The sequence below is a fragment of the Macrobrachium rosenbergii genome, chromosome 6 (genome assembly GCF_040412425.1).
Source record: "Macrobrachium rosenbergii isolate ZJJX-2024 chromosome 6, ASM4041242v1, whole genome shotgun sequence".
Lineage (NCBI taxonomy): Eukaryota > Metazoa > Arthropoda > Malacostraca > Decapoda > Palaemonidae > Macrobrachium > Macrobrachium rosenbergii.
In genome coordinates this window covers 6,389,761-6,411,179 of record NC_089746.1, presented here as the reverse complement: position 1 = coordinate 6,411,179, position 21,419 = coordinate 6,389,761, and the positions used below count along the sequence as shown (strand labels likewise).

The following is a 21,419-nucleotide window of genomic DNA, read 5'->3' as shown; positions in this document are numbered from 1 at the left end:
GCCCAGCACCATACAGTATACTCCAGCTACGAGAAGTTGAGACTTTCCTATAGTTATCGGCGGCGACACGTTTACCATTTTGCCGAAAGAAGTAATCACAGCACAGAGGCTACGTTTTTCTTCAGAAAACTAGTAGCCATTTCCTCCACGGCCTGGGAGTTTTACCAGGGCAGGTTTTTGAAGCGGCCGAGTAAAAAGTGCTCACTGCAAATCGCACTTTTCTCCAAAAGTGGGAAGTTTAAACTGTGGTCGTCTGGGAAGAACTGCTTTGAACTGCTTCTTTATAAGACTATCATTCTGTATAAACTTTCAAGGTAATTGAAAAAATAAAAGGTAAAAAGCCCAGAAAATATTTTATTTCCCAAATGTAGTATATAGATATAAAAACCAATTACATTTATGCCCTGGAGTGCCGCCTGTTGAAAATTTTGTACATAAGAATGCGGCGATCCTCGTGCCTCGTCCGCCTTGCACGAAAACAGCTGCTGTAAGTGGTCTCGCACTTCACAGAGCCCCTTCTCTTTCTCAGTTCCACAATCCTCGCAGTTTTCTGTAAAAAAAAATTTTGCATTTAGAAAATTTCAATTTTGGATATGAGCATTCTGTACAGCTCGAATTTCGTAGGTTATTTTTGGGCGTTGGCATAATATATATATATTAGCTTCAAATTTATGGCAGCATTGTGAAGTTTCCTTATTCTATATATATAAAAGCTTTATTTGAAATAAAGGGTACAATTAAATTATCTATTCTTGCGAATCCGATCTTGATTCATTGTAGAGAATGCTCTCGAAGGCTTGTCGAGTCATCGCCCAACCTCTAAGTGCATTTTTCTTATCAGACCAAGAAAGGTAATTTTTATTTTATCCTTTATTTCAAATCAAGCTTTATATATTATATAGAGTAAGGAAACTTCACAATGCTGCCATAAATATGAAGCTATATATATATATTATACCAACGCCAAAAATAACCTATGAAATTCGAGCTGTACAGAATGCTCAAGTCAGAAAAAGCAAAACATTTTTGTTGACAAACTATAGCTAAAAATAGTTTTAAAGCCCTATGCCCCTCTCTACTGGAAAGGGTGAGAAGGTTATCGCACCGAAAGACTGACTGTTGCAAGTTTGTCAATGGAATCTGTGCTAGTACACAGACTAAATAAACCATAGCAAGCTAGATCGCTAATACAAATCAAAATTATTCTGAATTGCTAAAGAAAATATTTTGATTGCACATATTTTGGAATGTACCCTATGAATCATTCTTCTCAGGTGCCATAATTATAATAATAAGTGCATTTCACAGCCCTAGTTCATTAAAAATCCTGATATAAATATCTGAATATTAATAACACTGAATTCTCGCCAGTCGTTGAAAGGCCTGGCTATCCCCTTACAGAAAAGTATAACAAGTAAACTGACGGATGTGAGTATTCATTCTTTAGGGATCCTATCTATAAAGTTAATCAAAAGCTTGCCTGTTTTTTTTTTTTTTTTTTTTTTCAATTTAAACCTATGTTGTTCCGTTTTCATCCAAACTCACCCTACCACCTTCCCTCTTCATGCCATAACCTCACAAATATCTAGTTTGGACTTTAAACTGGCATGGTAGTAACGAAATGACTTGCAATCAAAAACCCTTGGCAACTATAATCAGACTCGTAGATGGGTTTAGTTTATCTACCTAAGAAAGATCAAACCATAATTTGAAAAGTAGGTGCTTCTGTGCTGACAATTCAGATGTGAATCACATCTAGAAAAAGTGGATAAACACACTGGCAACACTGTGTGAAGAGGATAAATTCAACACACTAAAAAGCCTTAGCCTATTCATATCTACAAATTGGCAATTCAACATCTGGAAATCAGTGTCAAAGTTTTATCCCAGCATGACTGCTTATGATCCTACATGACACTAATCTTCAAAACTAAGAATCTAACCAATAAAGGCACGCGAATTACGTTGTGACAATGTAACTATTACTGGACTCAAATCTAAATGAAAAACTATTACTGGACTCAATTCTGAATGAAAAACTATTACTGGACTCAAATCTAAATGAAAAACTATTACTGGACTCAATTCTGAATGAAACTATTACTGGACTCAATTCTGAATGAAACTATTACTGGACTCAATTCTGAATGAAACTATTACTGGACTCAATTCTGAATGAAACTATTACTGGACTCAATTCTGAATGAAACTATTACTGGACTCAACTCTGAATGAAACTATTACTGGACTCAATTCTGAATGAAACTATTACTGGACTCAAAACAGAATTAAACTGGAATCAAAAACTGGACTCAATTCTGAAACTATTACTGGACAAAAAACTGAATGACACTATTACTGGACTCGAAACAATGAAACCATTACTGGACTCAAAATGAAACTATTACTGACTCAAAAACTGAATGAAACTATTGCTCGACTCAAAACAGAATGAAACCATTACTCGACTGAATGAAAATATTACTCGACTCAAAACTGAATGAAACCATTACTGGACTCAGAATGAAACCATTACTCGACTGAATGAAAATATTACTCGACTCAAAACTGAATGAAACCATTACTGGACTCAATGAAAATGTTACTGGACTCAATGAAAATGTTACTGGACTCAAAACTAAATGAAATAATTACTGGTCTCAGACCTCAATTTAACTATTACTGGAATCGAATCTGAAAGAAACTATTACAGGACTCAAAACTGAATGAAGCTATTGCTGGTCTCAATTCTGAATGAAGCAATTACTGGACTCAATTCTGAATGAAACTATTTACTGGACTCAATTCTGAATGAAACTATTTACTGGACTCAATTCTGAATGAAACTATTTACTGGACTCAGTACTGAATGAAACAATTACTGGCCTCAATTCTGAATGAAACAATTACTGGCCCCAATTCTGAATGAAAAAATTACTGGCCTCAATTCTGAATGAAACAATTACTGGCCTCAATTTAATGGATGAAACTTAGTGACTCAAAACAATCATTTCTGAAAACAATGAAAGTATTACTGGCTTCAATTCTGAATGAAACTATTATTGACTGAATGAAACCTCAATTCTGAATGAAACTATTACTGACTCAAAACTCAATGAAACTATTACTGGCCTCAGTTCTGAATCAATGAAACTATTACTGGTCTCAATTCTGAATTTAACTATTACTGGACTCAAATCTGAAAGAATTAATGGACTCAAAACTGATTGAAACTATTAATGGACACAAAACCAAATGAAACTATTACTGGACTCAAAACAATGAAACTATTACTGGGCTCAAAACAGAATTAATAGACTCAAAACTGAATGAAACTATTACTCGATTGAATGAAACAATTACTCGACTCAAAACTGAATGAAACTATTACTCGACTCAAAACTGAATGAAACTATTACTCGACTCAATGAAACTATTACTGGACTCAATGAAAATATTACTGGTCTCAGGCCTGAATTTAACTATCACTGGAATCGAATCTGAAAGAAACCATTACAGGACTCAAATCTGATTGAAACTATTACTGGCCTCAATTCTGAATGAAACTATTACTGGCCTCAATTCTGATTGAAACTATTACTGGCCTCAATTCTGAATGAAACTATTACTGGCCTCAATTCTGAATGAAACTATTACTGGCCTCAATCCTGAATGAAACTATTACTATATTACTGGCCTCAATTCTGAATGAAACTATTACTGGCTTTAATTCTGAATGAAACTATTACTGGCTTTAATTCTGAACGAAACTATTACTGGATTCAATTCTGAATTAAACTATTACCGGACTCAATTCTGAATTAAACTATTACTGGTTTTAATTCTGAATGAAACTATTACTCTGGCCTCAATACTGAATGAAACTATTACTCTGGCCTCAATTCTGAATGAAACTATTACTGCCCTCAATTCTGAATGAAACTATTACTGCCCTCAATTCTGAATGAAACTATTACTGCCCTCAATTCTGAATGAAACTATTACTGCCCTCAATTCTGAATGAAGCAATTGCTGGACTCAGTTCTGAATGAAACTATTTACTAGACTCAATACTGAATGAAACAATTATTGGCCTCAATTCTGAATAAAACTGTTACTGGACTCAGTTCTGAATGAAACTATTACTGGACTCAAAACAGAATTAATGGACTCGAAACTGGATGAAATTATTACTGAACTCAAAACAATGAAACTATTACTGGACTCAATTCTGAATGAAACTATTACTGGACTCAAAACAGAATTAATGGACTCGAAACTGGATGAAACTATTAATGGACTCAAAACTGAATGAAACCATTACTGGACTCAAAACAGAATTATTTGACTCAAAACAGAATGAAACTATTACTCAACTCAAAAACTGAATGAAACTATTGCTCGACTCAAAAAGAATTAAACTATTACTCGACTGAATGAAACTATTACTCGACTCAAAACTGAATGAAACTATTACTGGCCTCAATTCTGAATGAAACAATTACTGGCCTCAATTCTGAATGAAACAATTACTGGCCTCAATTCTGAATGAAACAATTACTGGCCTCAATTCTGAATGAAACTTTGTACTGGCCTCATTTCTGAATGAAACTATTACTGGTCTCAATTCTGAATGGAACTCTTACTGGCGTCAATTCTGAATAAACTATTACTGGCTTCAATTCTGAATGAAACTATTACTGGCCTCAATTCTGAATGAAACTATTGCTGGCCTCAATTCTGAATGAAACTATTATTGGCCTTAATTCTGAATGAAACTATTACTGGCCTCAATTCTGAATGAAACTATTACTGGACTCAATTCTGAATGAAAATATTACTGGCCTCAATTCTGAATGAAACTATTACTGGCCTCAATTCTGAATGAAACTATTACTGGACTCAAAACAGAATTAATGGACTCGAAACTGGATGAAACTATTAATGGACTCAAAACCAAATGAAACTATTACTGGACTCAAAACAATGAAACTATTGCTGGACTCAAAACAATGAAACTATTGCTGGACTCAAAACAATGAAACTATTGCTGGACTCAAAACAATGAAACTATTGCTGGACTCAAAAAAATAATGAAACTGTTACTGGTCTCAGCTCAAAATAGAAAGAAACCATTATGGACTCAAAACTACTGAATTCTGAAACTATTACTCGACTCAATGAAAAACTGAATGAAAAACTATTAATGGCCTCAATCTACTCAATGAAAAACTATTACTGGACTCAATGAAAATATTACTGGACTCAATGAAAATATTACTGGACTCAATGAAAATATTACTGGACTCAATTCTGAAAATATTACTGGACTCAATTCTGAAAAACTATTACTGGACTCAAAAACTAAATGAAATAATTACTAGTCAATCAGGCCTATTACCGGACTCAAATTTAACTATTACTGGACTCGCATCTGAAATTCTCAACGAAACCATTACCGGACTCAAATCTAATTCTGAATGAAACTATTACTGGACTCAATTCTGAATGAAACTATTACAATTCTGCAAGAAACTGAATAAACTGGCCTCAATTCTGAATGAAACTATTAATGGACTCAATTCTGAATGAAACTATTACTGGACAACTCAATTCTGAAATGAAACTATTACTCTACTCAATTCTGAACGAAAAACTATTACTCTAATCAAAAACTATTAATGAAACTGAATGAAGCGACTCAAAACTGAATGAAACTATTACTCGACTCAAAACGGAATGAAACTATTACTGGACTCAAAACTATTACTGACTCATGAAACTATTACTGGACTCAAAACTGAATGAAACTATTACTGGACTCAAAATGAAACTGACTCAATTCTGAATGAAACTATTACTGGCTTCAATTCTGAATGAAACTCAAAACCTCAGGAATGAAACGAATTACTTACTGACTCAAAACAGAATTAATGAAAAACTGGATTAAATTATTACTGACTCAAAAAACTGTTACGGAATGAAACTATTACTGGACTCAAAACTGAATGAAACTCTTACTGGACTCAAAACAATGAATTACTGGACTCAAACAACGAAACTTACTGGACTCAAAACAATGAAATGGAAACTATTAATGGACTGGACTAATGGACTAAGAACTGAATGAAACTATTAATGGACTAAGAACTGAATGAAACTATTAATGGACTCAAAAATTAATGAAACTATTATTGGACTAAAAAATTAATGAAACTACTACTCGACTCAAAACTGAATGAAACTATTACTCGACTCAAAATGGAATGAAACTATTACTGGACTCAAAACGGAATGAAACTATTACTCGACTCAAAACTGAATGAAACTATTACTCGACTCAAAACTGAATGAAACGATTACTCGACTCAAAACGGAATGAAACTCTTACTCGACTCAAAACTGAATGAAACTATTACTCGACTCAAAACTGAATGAAACTATTACTCGACTCAAAACTGAATGAAACGATTACTCGACTCAAAACGGAATGAAACGATTACTCGACTCAAAACTGAATGAAACTATTACTGGACTCAAAACGGAATGAAACTATTACTCGACTCAAAACGGAATGAAACTATTACTCGACTCAAAACGGAATGAAACTATTACTCGATTCAAAACTGAATAAAACTATTACTCGACTCAAAACTGAATAAAACTATTACTCGTCTCAAAACTGAATGAAACTATTACTCGATTCAAAACTGAATGAAACTATTACTCGACTCAAAACTGAATGAAACGATTACTCGACTCAAAACTGAATGAAACTATTACTCGACTCAAAACGGAATGAAACTATTACTCACTCAAAACGGAATGAAACTATTACTGGACTCAAAACTAAATGAAATAATTACCTATCTCAAACCTGAATTTAGCTATCACTGAACTCAAAACTGAATTTAGCTACTACTGGAATCGAATCCGAAAGAAGCTATTACAGGACACAAATCTGAATGAAGCAATTATTGGACTCAAATCTGAATGAAGCAGTTACTGGACTCAAAACCGATTTAAACTATTACTGGACACAAAACTGAATGAAACTTACTGGACTCAAAACTGAATGAAACTATTACTGGACTCGAAACTGAATTTGACTAATACTGGAATCGAATCTGAAAGAAACTATTACTGGACTCAAACCTGGATGAAACAATTACTAGACTCGAAACTGAATGAAATAATTGCTGGGCTCAAACTTAAATGCAACTCTATTACTGGACTGAAATCTAAATGAAACTATTAGTGGACTCGAAACTGAACTAAATTACTGGACTCAAAACCGAATGAAACAATTATTTTATATTAAAGACACTGAAATCAAGAGTTTTAATCTCATGGCACTGCCCCTCCTTACTGCCAAGCACACAATCTAAAAATTCTTTAAATAAATATTAAAACCGATCACTCACCTGAAAGAGTTCTCCAGAAAACTGCTGGGCAAGCCTTAATATTCTTGGTTCGATTTCATCCCCAGCTCCTGATATCTGGAATAAGGGAAATAGCTATATTTGTGATGTCACTTGCACAATGACAGTAGTGAAAATGAAATTAGGTTACAATTATCATTGTTTATTTTAACAATACAAAGTAAATGGGAAATGAGGGTTAGAGGCGAAACGTCTCTATTGTAAATACACACACTCTTTCCAGGAACTCGTGATATGGTGCTTGTTTACTCAAAGGAGAAAATTATTCTCTGGTTCGAATGAGTTCGCCTCCAGAAAGTCAAGATCTAAACCTGACACCAACATTCCATCAAAGGATGGCCCACCCAAGTTTCAGTTAAAATCATCTGTAAGAATATTGGACCCAATTCACTACCTAAAGCTATGTCAGTCAAGCTATTCTGCCCTAAACTGGAAGACTGCAGTATCTACCGTAGGGGGTAGTGCCGTCAGTGCGCCTCATGCGGTGCAATGTAGGTATTACTTAAGGTTGTTTGCAGCGTCCCTTCGGCCCCTAGCTGCAACCTTTCATTCCTTTTACTGCACCTCCATTCATATTCTCTTTCATCTTACAGTCCACCCTCTCCTAACAATTGATTCATAGTGCAACTGCGATTATTTCCTCCTGTTACGCCTTTCAAACTTTTCCACTGTCAATTTCCGTTTCAGCGCTGAATGGCCTTAGTTGCCCCAGTGCTTGGCATGTATGCCTAAATCTATAAATCAATCGACTGCAGTATCTGCAAAAGTACAAAAATTAGAAAAATGGTAGATACTGTAGTTTTCCCTTGCCTTACTACTGATTTTGCAGATACTGCAGCTGTGACCCCTTAAATACTCGTGGAAAGCATTGAAGAATCATTCTGAAACTGTAGTAACTCGTGTATTAGTGTTTCACGAGCCGAATAGGTGGCATATCTCAATTTTGAAAATTTTGCAGATACTGCAGTTTCCATTTTAGGGCAGTATTCATGTTAAGAAAAAGCTTGATGTGCGAAAACCACCTCATTATTCGTTGTTACGGCAAAAGCATTAGGAATTTGGGGGCCTTTCCAGCAATTAAAACAGTACCTATAGCCGGCAGTGTTCATCTAACGCTGAGTCAAAGAGCTGAAAAATATGGCAGAATTATCTCTAGTCATATACCCACTTTACGACATGTAGGATCATACGTGCCAAGAGATCAGTGAGGCAAGATACAGAATCAAAATATACAAAAGCCAGCTGAAGAAAACTCCAACTGACAAGTGAACGAGGAAGCTTAGACCGATGAGAACGCCCCAGGAAAACAAAGAAATGCTGCAAGATATAAGTTATGTTGGAGCCGCCTGTGAAAAAAGTTAAGTATATCTTAGTTTAACCAGACCACTGAGCTGATTAACAGCTCTCCTAGGGCTGACCCGAGGGATTAGATTTATTTTACGTGGCTAAGAACCAACTGGTTACCTAGCAACGGGACCTACAGCTTATTGTGAAATCCGAACCACATTATGACGAGAAATTAATTTCTATCACAAGAAATAAATTCCTCTAATTCATCATTGGCCGGTCGAAGAGTCGAACGCTGGGCCAACAACGTGCTAACCGAGAGCTCTACCCAACCCCCAATGAAGAACTGACTCGTCTGTGTAGAAGTAAAGACTGCAATGTGAGTTATATTCGCACAAGGTCTTTACTTAGCGTCGATATAGTGTTTCTGAGTTAGCAATTAGCCACAAGATATTTGTTTAGGCAGAACATTGTTCCAAGTAACATGAGCTTACAAAAACATAGTGGAGAATGCACTTTGAACTTCTCTAATTTCACGTCAGAACTTCAGCCATCTTACGTTAAACATGAGCTTTCGTGGTTAAAAGGAAAACTTGTTTCAAAATCATGCTGTAAATATGTAATAGTTGAAATGCTATTGTCTTTTAATTTTGTAGTTAACGCCGAGGATTTTCTTGAATTATTTTTGACGAAGAACCGAGTGGCAAAGGCAATCAGAATTATAAGATCTTAAGGTCTCCTGAGCTCTAATAATGAAGGAGATGCTCTGACAAGAAACTGACACAGACAGACATACGGCAATACTCTGATATATCCAGCACTGGGAAATATACAGCTCCCTTAACAGGACTGAAATGAATTGAATTGAATATAGCGCTTAGGCCAAAGGCCAAGCACTGAGACCTATGAGGTCATTCAGCGCTGGAAAGGAAATTTTGAGTAGGTAGGTCTGAAAGGTGTATCAGGAGGAAAACCTCGCAGTTGCACCATGAATAAATTGTTAGGAGAGGGTGGAAAGTAAGATGGAAGAAAGAGAATGTGAAAGGAGGTACAGTAAAATGAACGAAAGGGGGTTGCAGCTAGGGGCCGAAGGCACGCTGCAGAGAACCTTAAGTAATGCCTACAGTGCACCACATGAGGTGCACTGACAGCACTATCCCCCTACGGTGAGGATGACATGGTCACAAGTATGATTCGTAGGCCTAGAGGCCAATAATAATTCTTAACTGGATAATATGATATTTCCTTTTAATATGTCAAAGGGCAACGCTTTTGAAAACAGCGACAACAGCCTCTGGTTATCGTTGAATTAATAGGTGATAATTTATTTTGTTAAGTTTGAATAACAAAGCTGTAATATTGTAAACCTAAGTAAATGATCAAATCAAAATGAAACACTCTAGAAATTCCCTATACAAGCTATCAAAGACCACGCCGGAAAAACTTATTCGGAACGATATAAGCTGTCGGAAAAAATTCAAGAATACCCTCGGTGTTAACTACAAAATTAAAAGACAATAGCATTTTAACTATTACATATTTACAGCATGATTTTGAAACAACAGTTTTCCTTTTAATCATGAAAGCTCATGTTTAACGTAAAATGGCTGAAGTTCCTACGTGGAATTAGAAAAACTCAAAATGCATTCTCCATTATGTTTTCAAGCTCATGTTACTTGGAACAATATTCTGCCTAAAGAAATACCTTGTGGCTAATTGCTAACTCAGAAACACTATACAAACACGAAGTAAAGACCTTGTATGAAAAATAACTCTCACTGAAGTCTTCACTTCACAGGCGACACCAACGTAACTCAATATCTTACGGCATTTATTGACACTTTTCGCCAGAAAAAACGCCTTTTACTTATGAATACCCTGACTAACGATTTAAAATTAGGAAGTCTCAAAGATTAGTTAGTCCATTCGAGGAGACATGTGCGCACTCATCTCTAAGAGCAGGTTTTACTATTCATTCACAGCGTTCTAATATGATTTTGTCTAAGAGAGAGAGAGAGAGAGAGAGAGAGAGAGAGAGAGAGAGAGAGAGAGAGAAACGAGGTTCCCTTAGCTAGGACAAACACCGCGTTAACTCATACTGAAGAGTGCTTATGGAATCACAGAACCTATCTTCTTCACAACCTTAATAAATCATTAAACCCTACTAGGCATAAACTCTTAGCGTCAATATTGGTCACTTACGTTTTTGCTCTTACTCCTCGGGTAATTCCCCAAGCATTTTAACCAAACGTGCTAAGAAATATGCAAAATATCAAACACCCATGACGGGCGACATAAATAGAAATGCAGGCTTATACAGCCAAGGTTCAATCAGAAATGACAACTTTTCCAATCGAGTTGAAACCACCGACCCCAAGGGAGCATCTTATGAAACATTTACCCAAATGGGAATATACAATACTTTAAGTCAAACAAATCCAGATCAGGGAAGGATTAGTACGACTACCTGTTTATTGGTAATCCTATTTCTCAGTCGATATTGTTCATAGCTAAAACTGACTGACGATGGCGAGGTAATTACTTTAACCTCAGTATAAAAATATTACAAAATAAAGTTCAATACAAAAAAAGCATACTTAACTGCAAAATTCTAAACCTTCAAGGGAAATTACCGACTTATCTTTCAAGCGAGTGGTTGGTTAAGATTAGGCTGGCCTTATACCAGCGCGAACCCCTTGCCTAATAGCAACCTGTAACTGTGGTAGGGTGCAAAAGGGTATACACCCCTCCACTCTGTCAATTCATTTTAAAAAAGTTGAAACCCTCCGCAACCCGCCTGCGGAACACCAAGTAACACTTAGTCACTGCTCCTCCTAAAACTGCCCAACACAATAAGCTGATGTGTCCGGGACATTAACGCTGAAATCCATCATTGATTAAGACAAACAGATCGATTTGCGCTGTGAATATCAGAAGTGGAAGGATCACAATACGTGCTTACTGCATTTTATGTCACTTCATATAGCATACCACATTTCATGTCACTTCATATAGCATACCACATTTCATGCCACTGCATATAGCATACTGCATTTTGCATACCGTATTTTATGTCACTGCATATAGCATACTGCATTTTATGTCACTGCATATGGTATACCAAATTTTGTCACTGCACATAGCATACTGCATATTATGTCACTGCATATAGCATACCACATTTCATGCCACTGCATATAGCATACTGCATTTTGTGTCACTGCATATAGCATACCGTATTTTATGTCACTGCATATAGCATACTGCATTTTGTGTCACTGCATATAGCATACCGTATTTTATGTCACTGCATATAGCATACCGTATTTTATGTCACTGCATATAGCATGCTGCATTTTATGTCAATGCATATAGCATACTGCATTTTATGTCAATGCATATAGCATACTGCATTTTGTGTCACTGCATATAGCATACTGCATTTTGTATCACTGCATATACTACATTTTATGTCACTGCATATAGCATGCATTTTATGTCAATGCATATAGCATACTGCATTTTGTGTCACTGCATATAGCATACTGCATTTTGTGTCACTGCATATAGCATACCGTATTTTATGTCACTGCACATAGCATACTGCATATTATGTCACTGCATATAGCATACCACATTTCATGCCACTGCATATAGCATACCGTATTTTATGTCACTGGATATAGCATACTGCATTTTATGTCACTGCATCTAGCATACATTTTATGTCACTGCATGTAACTTTATTTACTTGCTCAACAAGATAGTGCAGAAAGGGTTAAGTGCTTCGAAACAGTACAGAGCTCTGACATACGCATTATCAAGACACTATTGAATATTTTACTATGGGCAGACTTTTATCTTTTTCAACAATCACAGCTGTGAACTATAGTTTAAAAATTATCCGTCTTGCTTCCAGAAATAGCAAAAGTGTTTGGCCAAAGGATTACAATTTAAAAGCCAGCCCAGCTGGAGCGGTTGACTATAAGCGCATCGGGATTAAGAGAGAGAGAGAGAGAGAGAGAGAGAGAGAGAGAGAGACTATGCTGGCACTTTAGCAAAGATAAATGTTGAGTTCTGCATCAACTATGGATGTGCACTATAAAATTCTGACTACCTTCTTCACGTCAATGAAACCTAGCCATCGGAAATGTCGACCCAATCAAGTTAAAAATTAACTTGAACCGGTAACTCTACAGAAGTGTTCGGCACGGACATACAATTTATTAATACATTTTTTTTACTGAATATAGAAAAAGGTGTAACCTGTATAATGAAGTAAAGGCGAGATGATCTGAGAAATTTAGAGATCTGAGAGATTTACAGTCTTTTGTTTATGTTTTTACGTTCATCCACGAGGGGCTGGTACTAACACGGCGCCCAGCAGGGCTTCTCTGCTACATTACTGATGATAATATTGGTGAAAATTTTGAACTCTAGTGTGGTGTAGCGTTCTGGGGAGCCCTGCAGAGCGTCCATATGGGGCGGAGTAAGGCCTTTGAATATCCTTCAATAATAAATAATAAGAAGCCAAACTTTATTCTGGAATCGTTAGGCCTATTTTTGGGCTAGATTCTATCGGGCATCAACTGGTGTTAATACAGGGCCCTATTGTTCTCTTGCTTTACAATTATGTAGCTCCTTCAGTAACCAATGTAAGGGAAACTAACACTAAATTGACGAAATAAAACTATGCAGGCTAAGTGTTACTGCTGCTCCTAAAACTACCTAACACAAACAATATTCCGTAAATTGAGAAAATATAATAAGTACGTTATATGGACAGAAATGTCATGAATTTCAAATCGCAAAGTCCATTCTATCGAAAAATGTATGTCAAGGGCACGATGACAAGTTATTCAGCCTAAGCAGTTCTAGAATCGGCAAGATAAGATTCATTCAGGTGAGGTTTTTTAATGCAAGGAGCTGAGCGAAAATGGCGTTACATTTAAAATGGAAAAAATGTTCAAGTAAACATCGTTATGCAAAAGTTCGTTTCCGGTCTGAACTCCAATTCCACATGAGGGCTAGTACTAAACACAGCGAAACAGTGATTCATCTACACTGTTTCTCCATGTTTAGTACTAGACCCTGGGGGATAAAACGTCCCTTCAAATGTCCTTAAGTGCAAAAAATTCCTCAATCATTTACGTGTATTTAATTTTTTATTGTGATAAATATTAGCTTGCAAGAATTATATAGAATTTTTTTTTTGTGAAGATTTGAAAGATATAACATCGAATAGGGATGTTCGGACGGGAAACGAACACTATCCCATCGTTTTGTAATTTTCGGTTTCCAACAAACAAAATTTATTACGCTGCACATTGAAGAACTTCCTCATCCCAGTAGCACTGGCGTCCTTCAGTCAGGTTTTTTTAACGTAACCCTACATGTAATTTCACAGTTAACCTTTAGTGCCGTGGTTCAAAACCCGGTCGGGGTGGGGAAGGGGCGGTGGGCGCTGCAATTTCCAAGGGGGCCACGAACCCTAGGGAAAAACAAAAAAATTCTCTAATTATATCCGTTATTCTCTAACAAGAGTCGCTAAGAAGCAGTGTCAAGTATCTCACTAATTCATTCCCAAAAGAATAAAAACACCCCTTCTCTTTCAGTTTTTTTATTTTCCTTTAAATCTGGGAGGGAACTTTACTCATAGATGCAAGGGGGCGTGGAGGGAAGGACCAACTCTTAGAGGGGGCGTGGTAATAAAAAGGTTAAGAAACACTGCTTTAGTGCAACATTTGCAAAGAACCCCCCTCCCCCCGCCCTCTACCCCCACCCTGTAAAACTTCGTAATCCTAAGTAATACAACCCTTTGGGAGTTTCAGTATTTTGAGAAGCTCACAGTTCAATCCAGAATCCATTTTTGGTTTCTGAAGAGAACTTGACACTGACACAGGATAATGTTCGTTTCCGGTCCAAACATCCCTACTCGCTTTTTTATTATATCTTTCGAACCTTCAAAAAAAAAAAAACTCTAGATACATAATTCTTGCAAACTAATATTTATGACAAAAAAATAAAATATATGTAAATAATTGAGTTTTTTTTCTGTTTCAATTTTGTGAAATGCACTTGGGGACATTTGAAGGGATATTTGATCCCCCAGAGGCTAGTACTAAACACGATGAAATACATTTGACCCCCCGGGGCTAGTACTAAACACGGCGAAACAGTGTAGATAAATCACTTTCGCCGTGTTTAGTACTAGCCCTCATGCAGAACTGGAATTCGGACTGGTAAGAAGTTTTAACAAGAATCCATTGCTTTTGATGAAATGCCTAACCTTGTACAGTTGGTTGGCAAAATTGTATCAAATAAATGACCAAAATGACTAAATGACAAATTGAAAATCCGAAATATGCCATGCCTAGCCTATCACCTAAGATTCACAGATCCTACCTGTAACGAAACAAGTAAAAAGTGCGCCTAAGTTTCTTCGGCGCAATCGAGTTTTCTGTACAGCGTATAATCAAGGCCACCGAAAATTGATCTATCTTTCGGTGGTCTCGGTATAATGCTGTATGAGCCGCGTCCCATAAACTTCAACCACTGCCCGGTGGTGGCCTAACCTATATCGTTGGCTCTTGATTATGGATGACTTTAACCTTAAATAAAAACTACTGAGGCTAGAGGGATGCAATCTGGTATGTTTGATGACTGGAGGGTGAATGATCAACATAATTTGCAGCCCTCTAGCCTCAGTAATTTTTAAGATCTGTGGGCGGACAGAAAAAGTGCAGAAAAAAGTGCAGACGGACAAAGCCGGCACAATAGTTTTCTCTTACAGAAAACTAAGAAACGCATAATACGAATGACCTATTGTCATTCATGGAAAAACTTCTACCGGTGTGGAAAACTATCACTCCTTAAAACTCAAAGGAATCCATTACAAAAATGTCCCGGTTCTGGATACGTTCATATCATACCTTAAGGAAGACAAAGTCCTATCGTAAATATCTAACCTCGATTACTTCAGCAGCCTCGGAATGTTCACAAAAATACGGGATCAATTTTTGAAAAATCATATAAGGACCATCCAGCTCTGATAAACCACACAAGCACCTCAAACCTTTGTCGAAAATGCTCAGATATTTCAAGTTTTCTCACCACAGTGATCCCTTCCACAGACCCTTTTAAAATTAGCCATATTTATCCAAAACTTTAACGCTTAAAAAGTCGAGAAAACAAGAAAGCCTTTAAATCATTCAGTTCTTACCTGAAACATCTGATCCCTAACATAAACACTTATTCCTTCTACTATGTTTCACCCGCCGTATCCAAATTTGCACTGAATCTTCTGAAGACCGGACAGGAGCTATCGTAAAGAACTCTGGCCAATCAGGGCCCTCCGTCATGACCATCGTTTCTGCAGCCCACTTTCATTGGCTGAAATCTTGGTCTTTCGGCCGAGAGCATTTGTAAACACCTCTCCCATAGGCTGGTGGTGGGGAGCAGATTTTCAAAACATTTTTGTCTAAGGATGATAGTTAGCTACTTTCTGTAATTGACGGCAAGTGTTCAAGATTGAAACTATATTGGAAAAATATAGGTAAGCAAAGAACAGTTGCAATGACTTGATAAGAAAGAGGAAAACCGAATATTATTATCAGATAATCCGAGAAACAGCAACAGAATTAATAAATTATGTAGACATCTGGGTGTTTTAACTGGTAATGTTAAGGAAAAGAGACTTCCTAGTGGTTTCAGTGATCAAGAAGTGGTTGTTATTTCTCTTGATTTTTTTTTTTTTAGGAAAAACCTTGTACTTGATATCTATATAACGTTACCGAAATTTAAGTGTAAATAATGATGATGATGTTATTAGTATTATTAAAAGGAAAAAAAAAAACAGTTGATCTGATGCCAATACCTAATTCATATGGACTGGAAAATTTGTCATTTCTTACTGATAATAAAGGTGAAGCTTATAAACGCAAGTATTTCTGAATGCAAGCTTCCTGTATCTGAGAAACTGCTTCTTATTACTGAACCAGTTTTGAAATTTGCATGATCAAAACTGAAGTTATACGGGCTGTTTCGAATTTGTACTTTTATGTCCAAAATGGTAAACACGTGATTCTCGAATTCGTGAAAAAATTATTATTCACCTGGAAGGGTTGAACAGAGCGGCAAAATTAAAAAAAGGATGGGATTATCTCTATTGTAAAGCTGCATTGTTTAAAATATTATATTTTATAACTCATCAAGTTATCAAGTCTGTATGTCTTAAATGTATAGACTGAATTGAAATGAATTGAATTGAATATAGAATTTAGGCCAAAGGCCCAGCACTGGGACCTTTGAGGTCATTCAGCGCTGAAGCAGAAATTGACAGTAAGAAGGTTTGAAAGGTGTAACAGGAGGAAAACCTCACAGTTGCATTATGAATCAATTGTTAGGAGAAGGTGGAAAGCAAGATGAAAGAAAAAGAATACGAACGGAGGTACAGTAAAACGAATAATAGGGTTGCAGCTAGGGGCCGAAGGGACGCTGCAAGGAACCTTAAGTAATGCCTACAGTGCACCACATGAGGTGCATTGACGGCACTACCCCCTACGGGCTTAGATATATGAAAGGCTTGTTGTGCCCAAGTACAGCCAACGTAGAGTTAACACGAGATTACCTACAGATGTTCTCAAGTTATTTGAGCCAAGATAAACACTTCGAACGTTGGTGTCAGAGCCTTCAAATTTACAATAAACTCCCACACGATATCAGGAGGATCGAAAATATCTTTTGATGTTACGGAATGGATCCTGCGAGTGCTGTAAATATTATTTGGGGGCATTGTCTAAAATCTGACGCGCCAGAATCCTCCAGTACGCGGGTCGTGTTATTCTTGTTATACAAACCTCTTCGTAAACAGCTTGTCTCTAGTGAAAGGGGAGAGGTCAGGTGGCAAGAGAGAGAGAGAGAGAGAGAGAGAGAGAGAGAGAGAGAGAGAGAGAGAGAGAGAGAGAGAGAATTATTCATGCAACGAAACTGACTGCTAAGTCTAAATCATTGGATAAGAGAGAGAGACAGAGGCGTCGTGGGGGCTGGGGGGACATATGTCCCCAGGCGCAGCATTGAGGGGCGCCAAATTGAAGTTGGGAAGACATCTATTTTGGGGGAAATGGGGGTGATGAAACCATTAACTTAGAATCTTTTAAGTTTTTGCGAGTTTTCAGTACATATTCTATATTTAATGAAGATTGACTTCCTTTAATGTTCATTATATATAAATGTAATCATAATGTGTTAATTACTATACCATCAAATTTTATTACGTACTTATACTGTAAAATAAGTGGTTCAGTGACTGTGAGTCAGTGCAAAGATATTGGATAGGTACCCCCTTTTCTTTGTTTAGGTTTTCTGTTATCAATATCTGTCTAATTATCTTTACATTCTAATACCTTTATACCGTTTTATTTCCTTGCATATGGTTGATCCTAAGCAACTATCACTTTAATTTTTTTTTCATTATTTTGACGCATGTTAAAATTGAAGAAAAGTAAGGTTTATAGTTAGTGAACTAATTCATCTTTGTTCTTATCAGTTTTCTTTTCAGGCATTATAACTATTCAGTCTTTACCACAAAATCTACTTTTTTCCTAGTATTAACTTCTATGCTGGCAACAAATTGTTCATTTTCATGATTTTCTCAGCCCCTGTATTCCCTAATGTTTAACTCCTTTTTTAGTCAAATTTATTTAATTTGCCATTTGTCTTTGGTTATTAAGAGTTACTAGTTACTGTGATGCTTTACTATAATCTACATTTTAGTTATCTTATCAACATTTTGGAATTTATTTATGAGGGCTAATGATTAATTAATTACAGTATATCTATTATATGTAAAATAAACTATTTCAGTTTGCAAATTCGGTTTGTGCTCTGTCATTCCAGATTATTATTATGCAAATTAGAATTTTTGTTTACAACACAATATATCTAAAATAATGAAGGCAAACATTTCCTGCCAAGATTAACACACTCAAATAAAAATAGTCCTCCCCGCCTCCTCCCCCCCCATCCCCTTTGGGGGCGCCATAAAACACTTTGCCCCCGGGCGCCAGCAACCCTCACGACGCCACTGCAATGAAGAGTCCCACTCTGTATGGATTCCCCAACGCGGAGCAGGCGTCATATTCCTTCGATAAGCTTAGCGCAGCCGAGGAAGATTGGCACAGAAAACTAAGACAATGTCTCAGCCTTTTGGAAATATACTTGGTACTTTTATTACTACCCTTGGAAGGTATGTTCACATGGAATCAAATTGGATGCCCAGAAGTTTGTTGCCGCATTGGAGCTCCATTTGCAATGGTTGTGGTTGCTCTTGCTGCGGTCCACTTCGCTTGGGCAGGACATAAGTTAATAAGGCGGGCGGCTGCACCCCGGAAAGCAGCAGCAGAATCGACTGGTGATGATGGACAGAGTAAGACCAATCTGGAACTGAAGGACATTTTGGACAGGATCTTGAAGGACATGACCATTCTCAGGAAGGACCATGAAGATGAGAAGGTCGTAAGGAGGAAATTGACGATGGCCTTTGAGAAGTTGGCAATGAAGTTGGCGCAACGGGGCACATTGGACATCGAAAATTATTGCCTGAATGAGAGACAAGAAAAATTTAACTTTTCAAAGAAGGGGACCTCGTCCGGAGGAGGAAAGGAGAAACAGAACGAAATCTTTGCAGAGAAGCGGAGAGAAAGAAAAGGAAAGATCTGATGCAGAACCAAACTACAAGAACACCTTCAGTAGAATATGGCCAAAACAAAATTCTGAGGGCCATATTACCAAATTTGAAAAGTTAGTGTCAGGACTGAAAGATTACATGGACCGGTCAGTATGTGATGCTGGGAAGACAAGAAACCTGGACTTGTGTGAAGATAGATGCCAACAGCAGGATTACGGGAAAGAAGATACCACGACGGACAGGCAATTCAGGAGGACGCCACTACCAAGGCCATGTGTGATGCCCGAGGGAAGGAGAGACGCCAGAAGATGGAGCACCAAGGCAAGAAAGAACGAACCCGAGAGGCAGAGGAGAAGAGAAAAGACGCCTCACCTTCCCAAAATTTCCCTGAAGGTCGACCCACAGAGGATGATCAAAGATAAATTGGAGGATAAAATAGGACTTCAGGAAGCCGAAGCTAACCTCAACAGAAAGGTGCTGGCAAAAGAACAACAGGAGAATTTACGGCTGCAACAAATCATCGACGACTTGAAGAAAAAAAATCTCAGTATCTTGAGGATTGAGGATAAAATGAGAGATGATAACGAGAACCTTCAATTGGCCATCAGAACCCTAAAAGCGCGTCTAGAGGAAGCCGAGTGCAGGAACGAGAAGAAAGACTTGGCTGCAGAGAAACTGGCAGAGAAGCTGAAGGAAGCCGAAAGGGAGAACCGCGAGCTGAAAAGACAACAGCTCGATAAGGAACAAGCGACTCGGAAATGCCAGAGTGAAGGTATAGAGCTGCGGCGCCAAATTCGCCAAATGGGCGACCAACTGGAAAGGGTTCAAAAAGAAAACGAGACGATGAAGTGCGACCTTCAGGAGAAAATAGAACTCCTGCGACGTAGGGATCAAGAGAAGAGGAAGAATGAGGAATGCCTGCAGAAGTTGAAGGAGGAGGCCGTTAACCAAAATGGTCTGATCAATCAGCTGAATAGGAAGATCGACCAGCTGAACTTCGACAAAGAAGACATGGGCAAACATGCCGCGCATACCGAGGAGATGAACAAGAACCTCCGAGACGAGAACGATAAGCTGCGCAGGCAGCTCGAGGTAGTGCTTGGAACCACGAAAGAGGTGCAGGAGGAATTGGTGCAGACGGATAAAGACCTGAGAGGATTACTATCTTTTTACAAAGAACACCGCAGCCAAATGAGAAAAGACGATTTTGAGGAAAAATTTAAATGAATCCGTGGAAAGTGGGCCCAAGAGGAACGTCATATACTGGAGGGAAGGAAGAGCAATCCCTTGCAGAAAAGCGGCACTCACAGGAAATAAGAGGACAAGAAAGCCATAGGATGAGAAGCCATTGGATCAACAACAACAGTAGGATGAAGGATGATTCTCTCGGGGAGGATCAACGGCTGTTGTGCTTTCCCCACCACCCAGCAGGCAGACGAACTCTCCCAGCAGGGGTCAACGGCTGGCGAGTTTCCCCCAACTCGTCAGGCGGAGGAACTCTCACTGGCTAGAGTCAATGGCTGCTCGGAGGCGGGAGGCATAGCCGAGGATCTTCCCAACCTACGCGTCAGGAGGAGGAACTCTTACCCAACTAGAGCCAACGGCTGTTCGGCGGACAGGCGGACGAACTCTGCCACCGGGAGTCAACGGCTGGCGAGTTTCCCCCAACTCGTCAGGCGGAAGAACTCTCACTGGCTAGAGTCAACGACTGTTCGACGTGCGGACGGATGAGCTCTCAGGGTGAGAGTCAACAGCTGGCGGGCCCCTAGCCGAGGATCTTCCCAACCTACGTCAGGAGGAGGGACTCTTACCCAACTAGAGCCAACGGCTGTTCAGCGGACAGGCGGACGAACTCTGCCAGCAGGAGTCAACGGCTGGCGAGTTTCCCCCAACTCGTCAGGCGGAAGAACTCTCACTGGCTAGAGTCAACGGCTGTTCGACGAGCGGGCGGATGAGCTCTCAGGGTGAGAGTCAACAGCTGTCGAGGTCCCTACCAGTCCAGC

At 38.1% G+C, this 21,419-nt stretch overlaps 1 protein-coding gene and 1 long non-coding RNA gene across 2 annotated transcripts; one reads left to right on the top strand and one right to left on the bottom strand.

Annotated features, from left to right (window-relative positions):
* Positions 1-514: 514 nt before the first annotated feature.
* Positions 515-16,061, bottom strand: LOC136839130 (uncharacterized). Its single transcript, XR_010853212.1, has 3 exons — positions 15,952-16,061; positions 7,425-7,499; positions 515-550 (listed from the first exon to the last, which is right to left on the bottom strand). It is a non-coding gene; the product is annotated as an uncharacterized lncRNA (long non-coding RNA).
* A 3,493-nt stretch (positions 16,062-19,554) lies between these two features.
* Positions 19,555-20,643, top strand: LOC136839708 (puff II/9-2 protein-like). The gene has a single exon (XM_067106061.1). It carries the CDS (start codon positions 19,555-19,557, stop codon positions 20,641-20,643), a length of 1,089 nt encoding a protein of 362 aa, XP_066962162.1.
* The last annotated feature ends 776 nt before the right edge of the window (positions 20,644-21,419 follow it).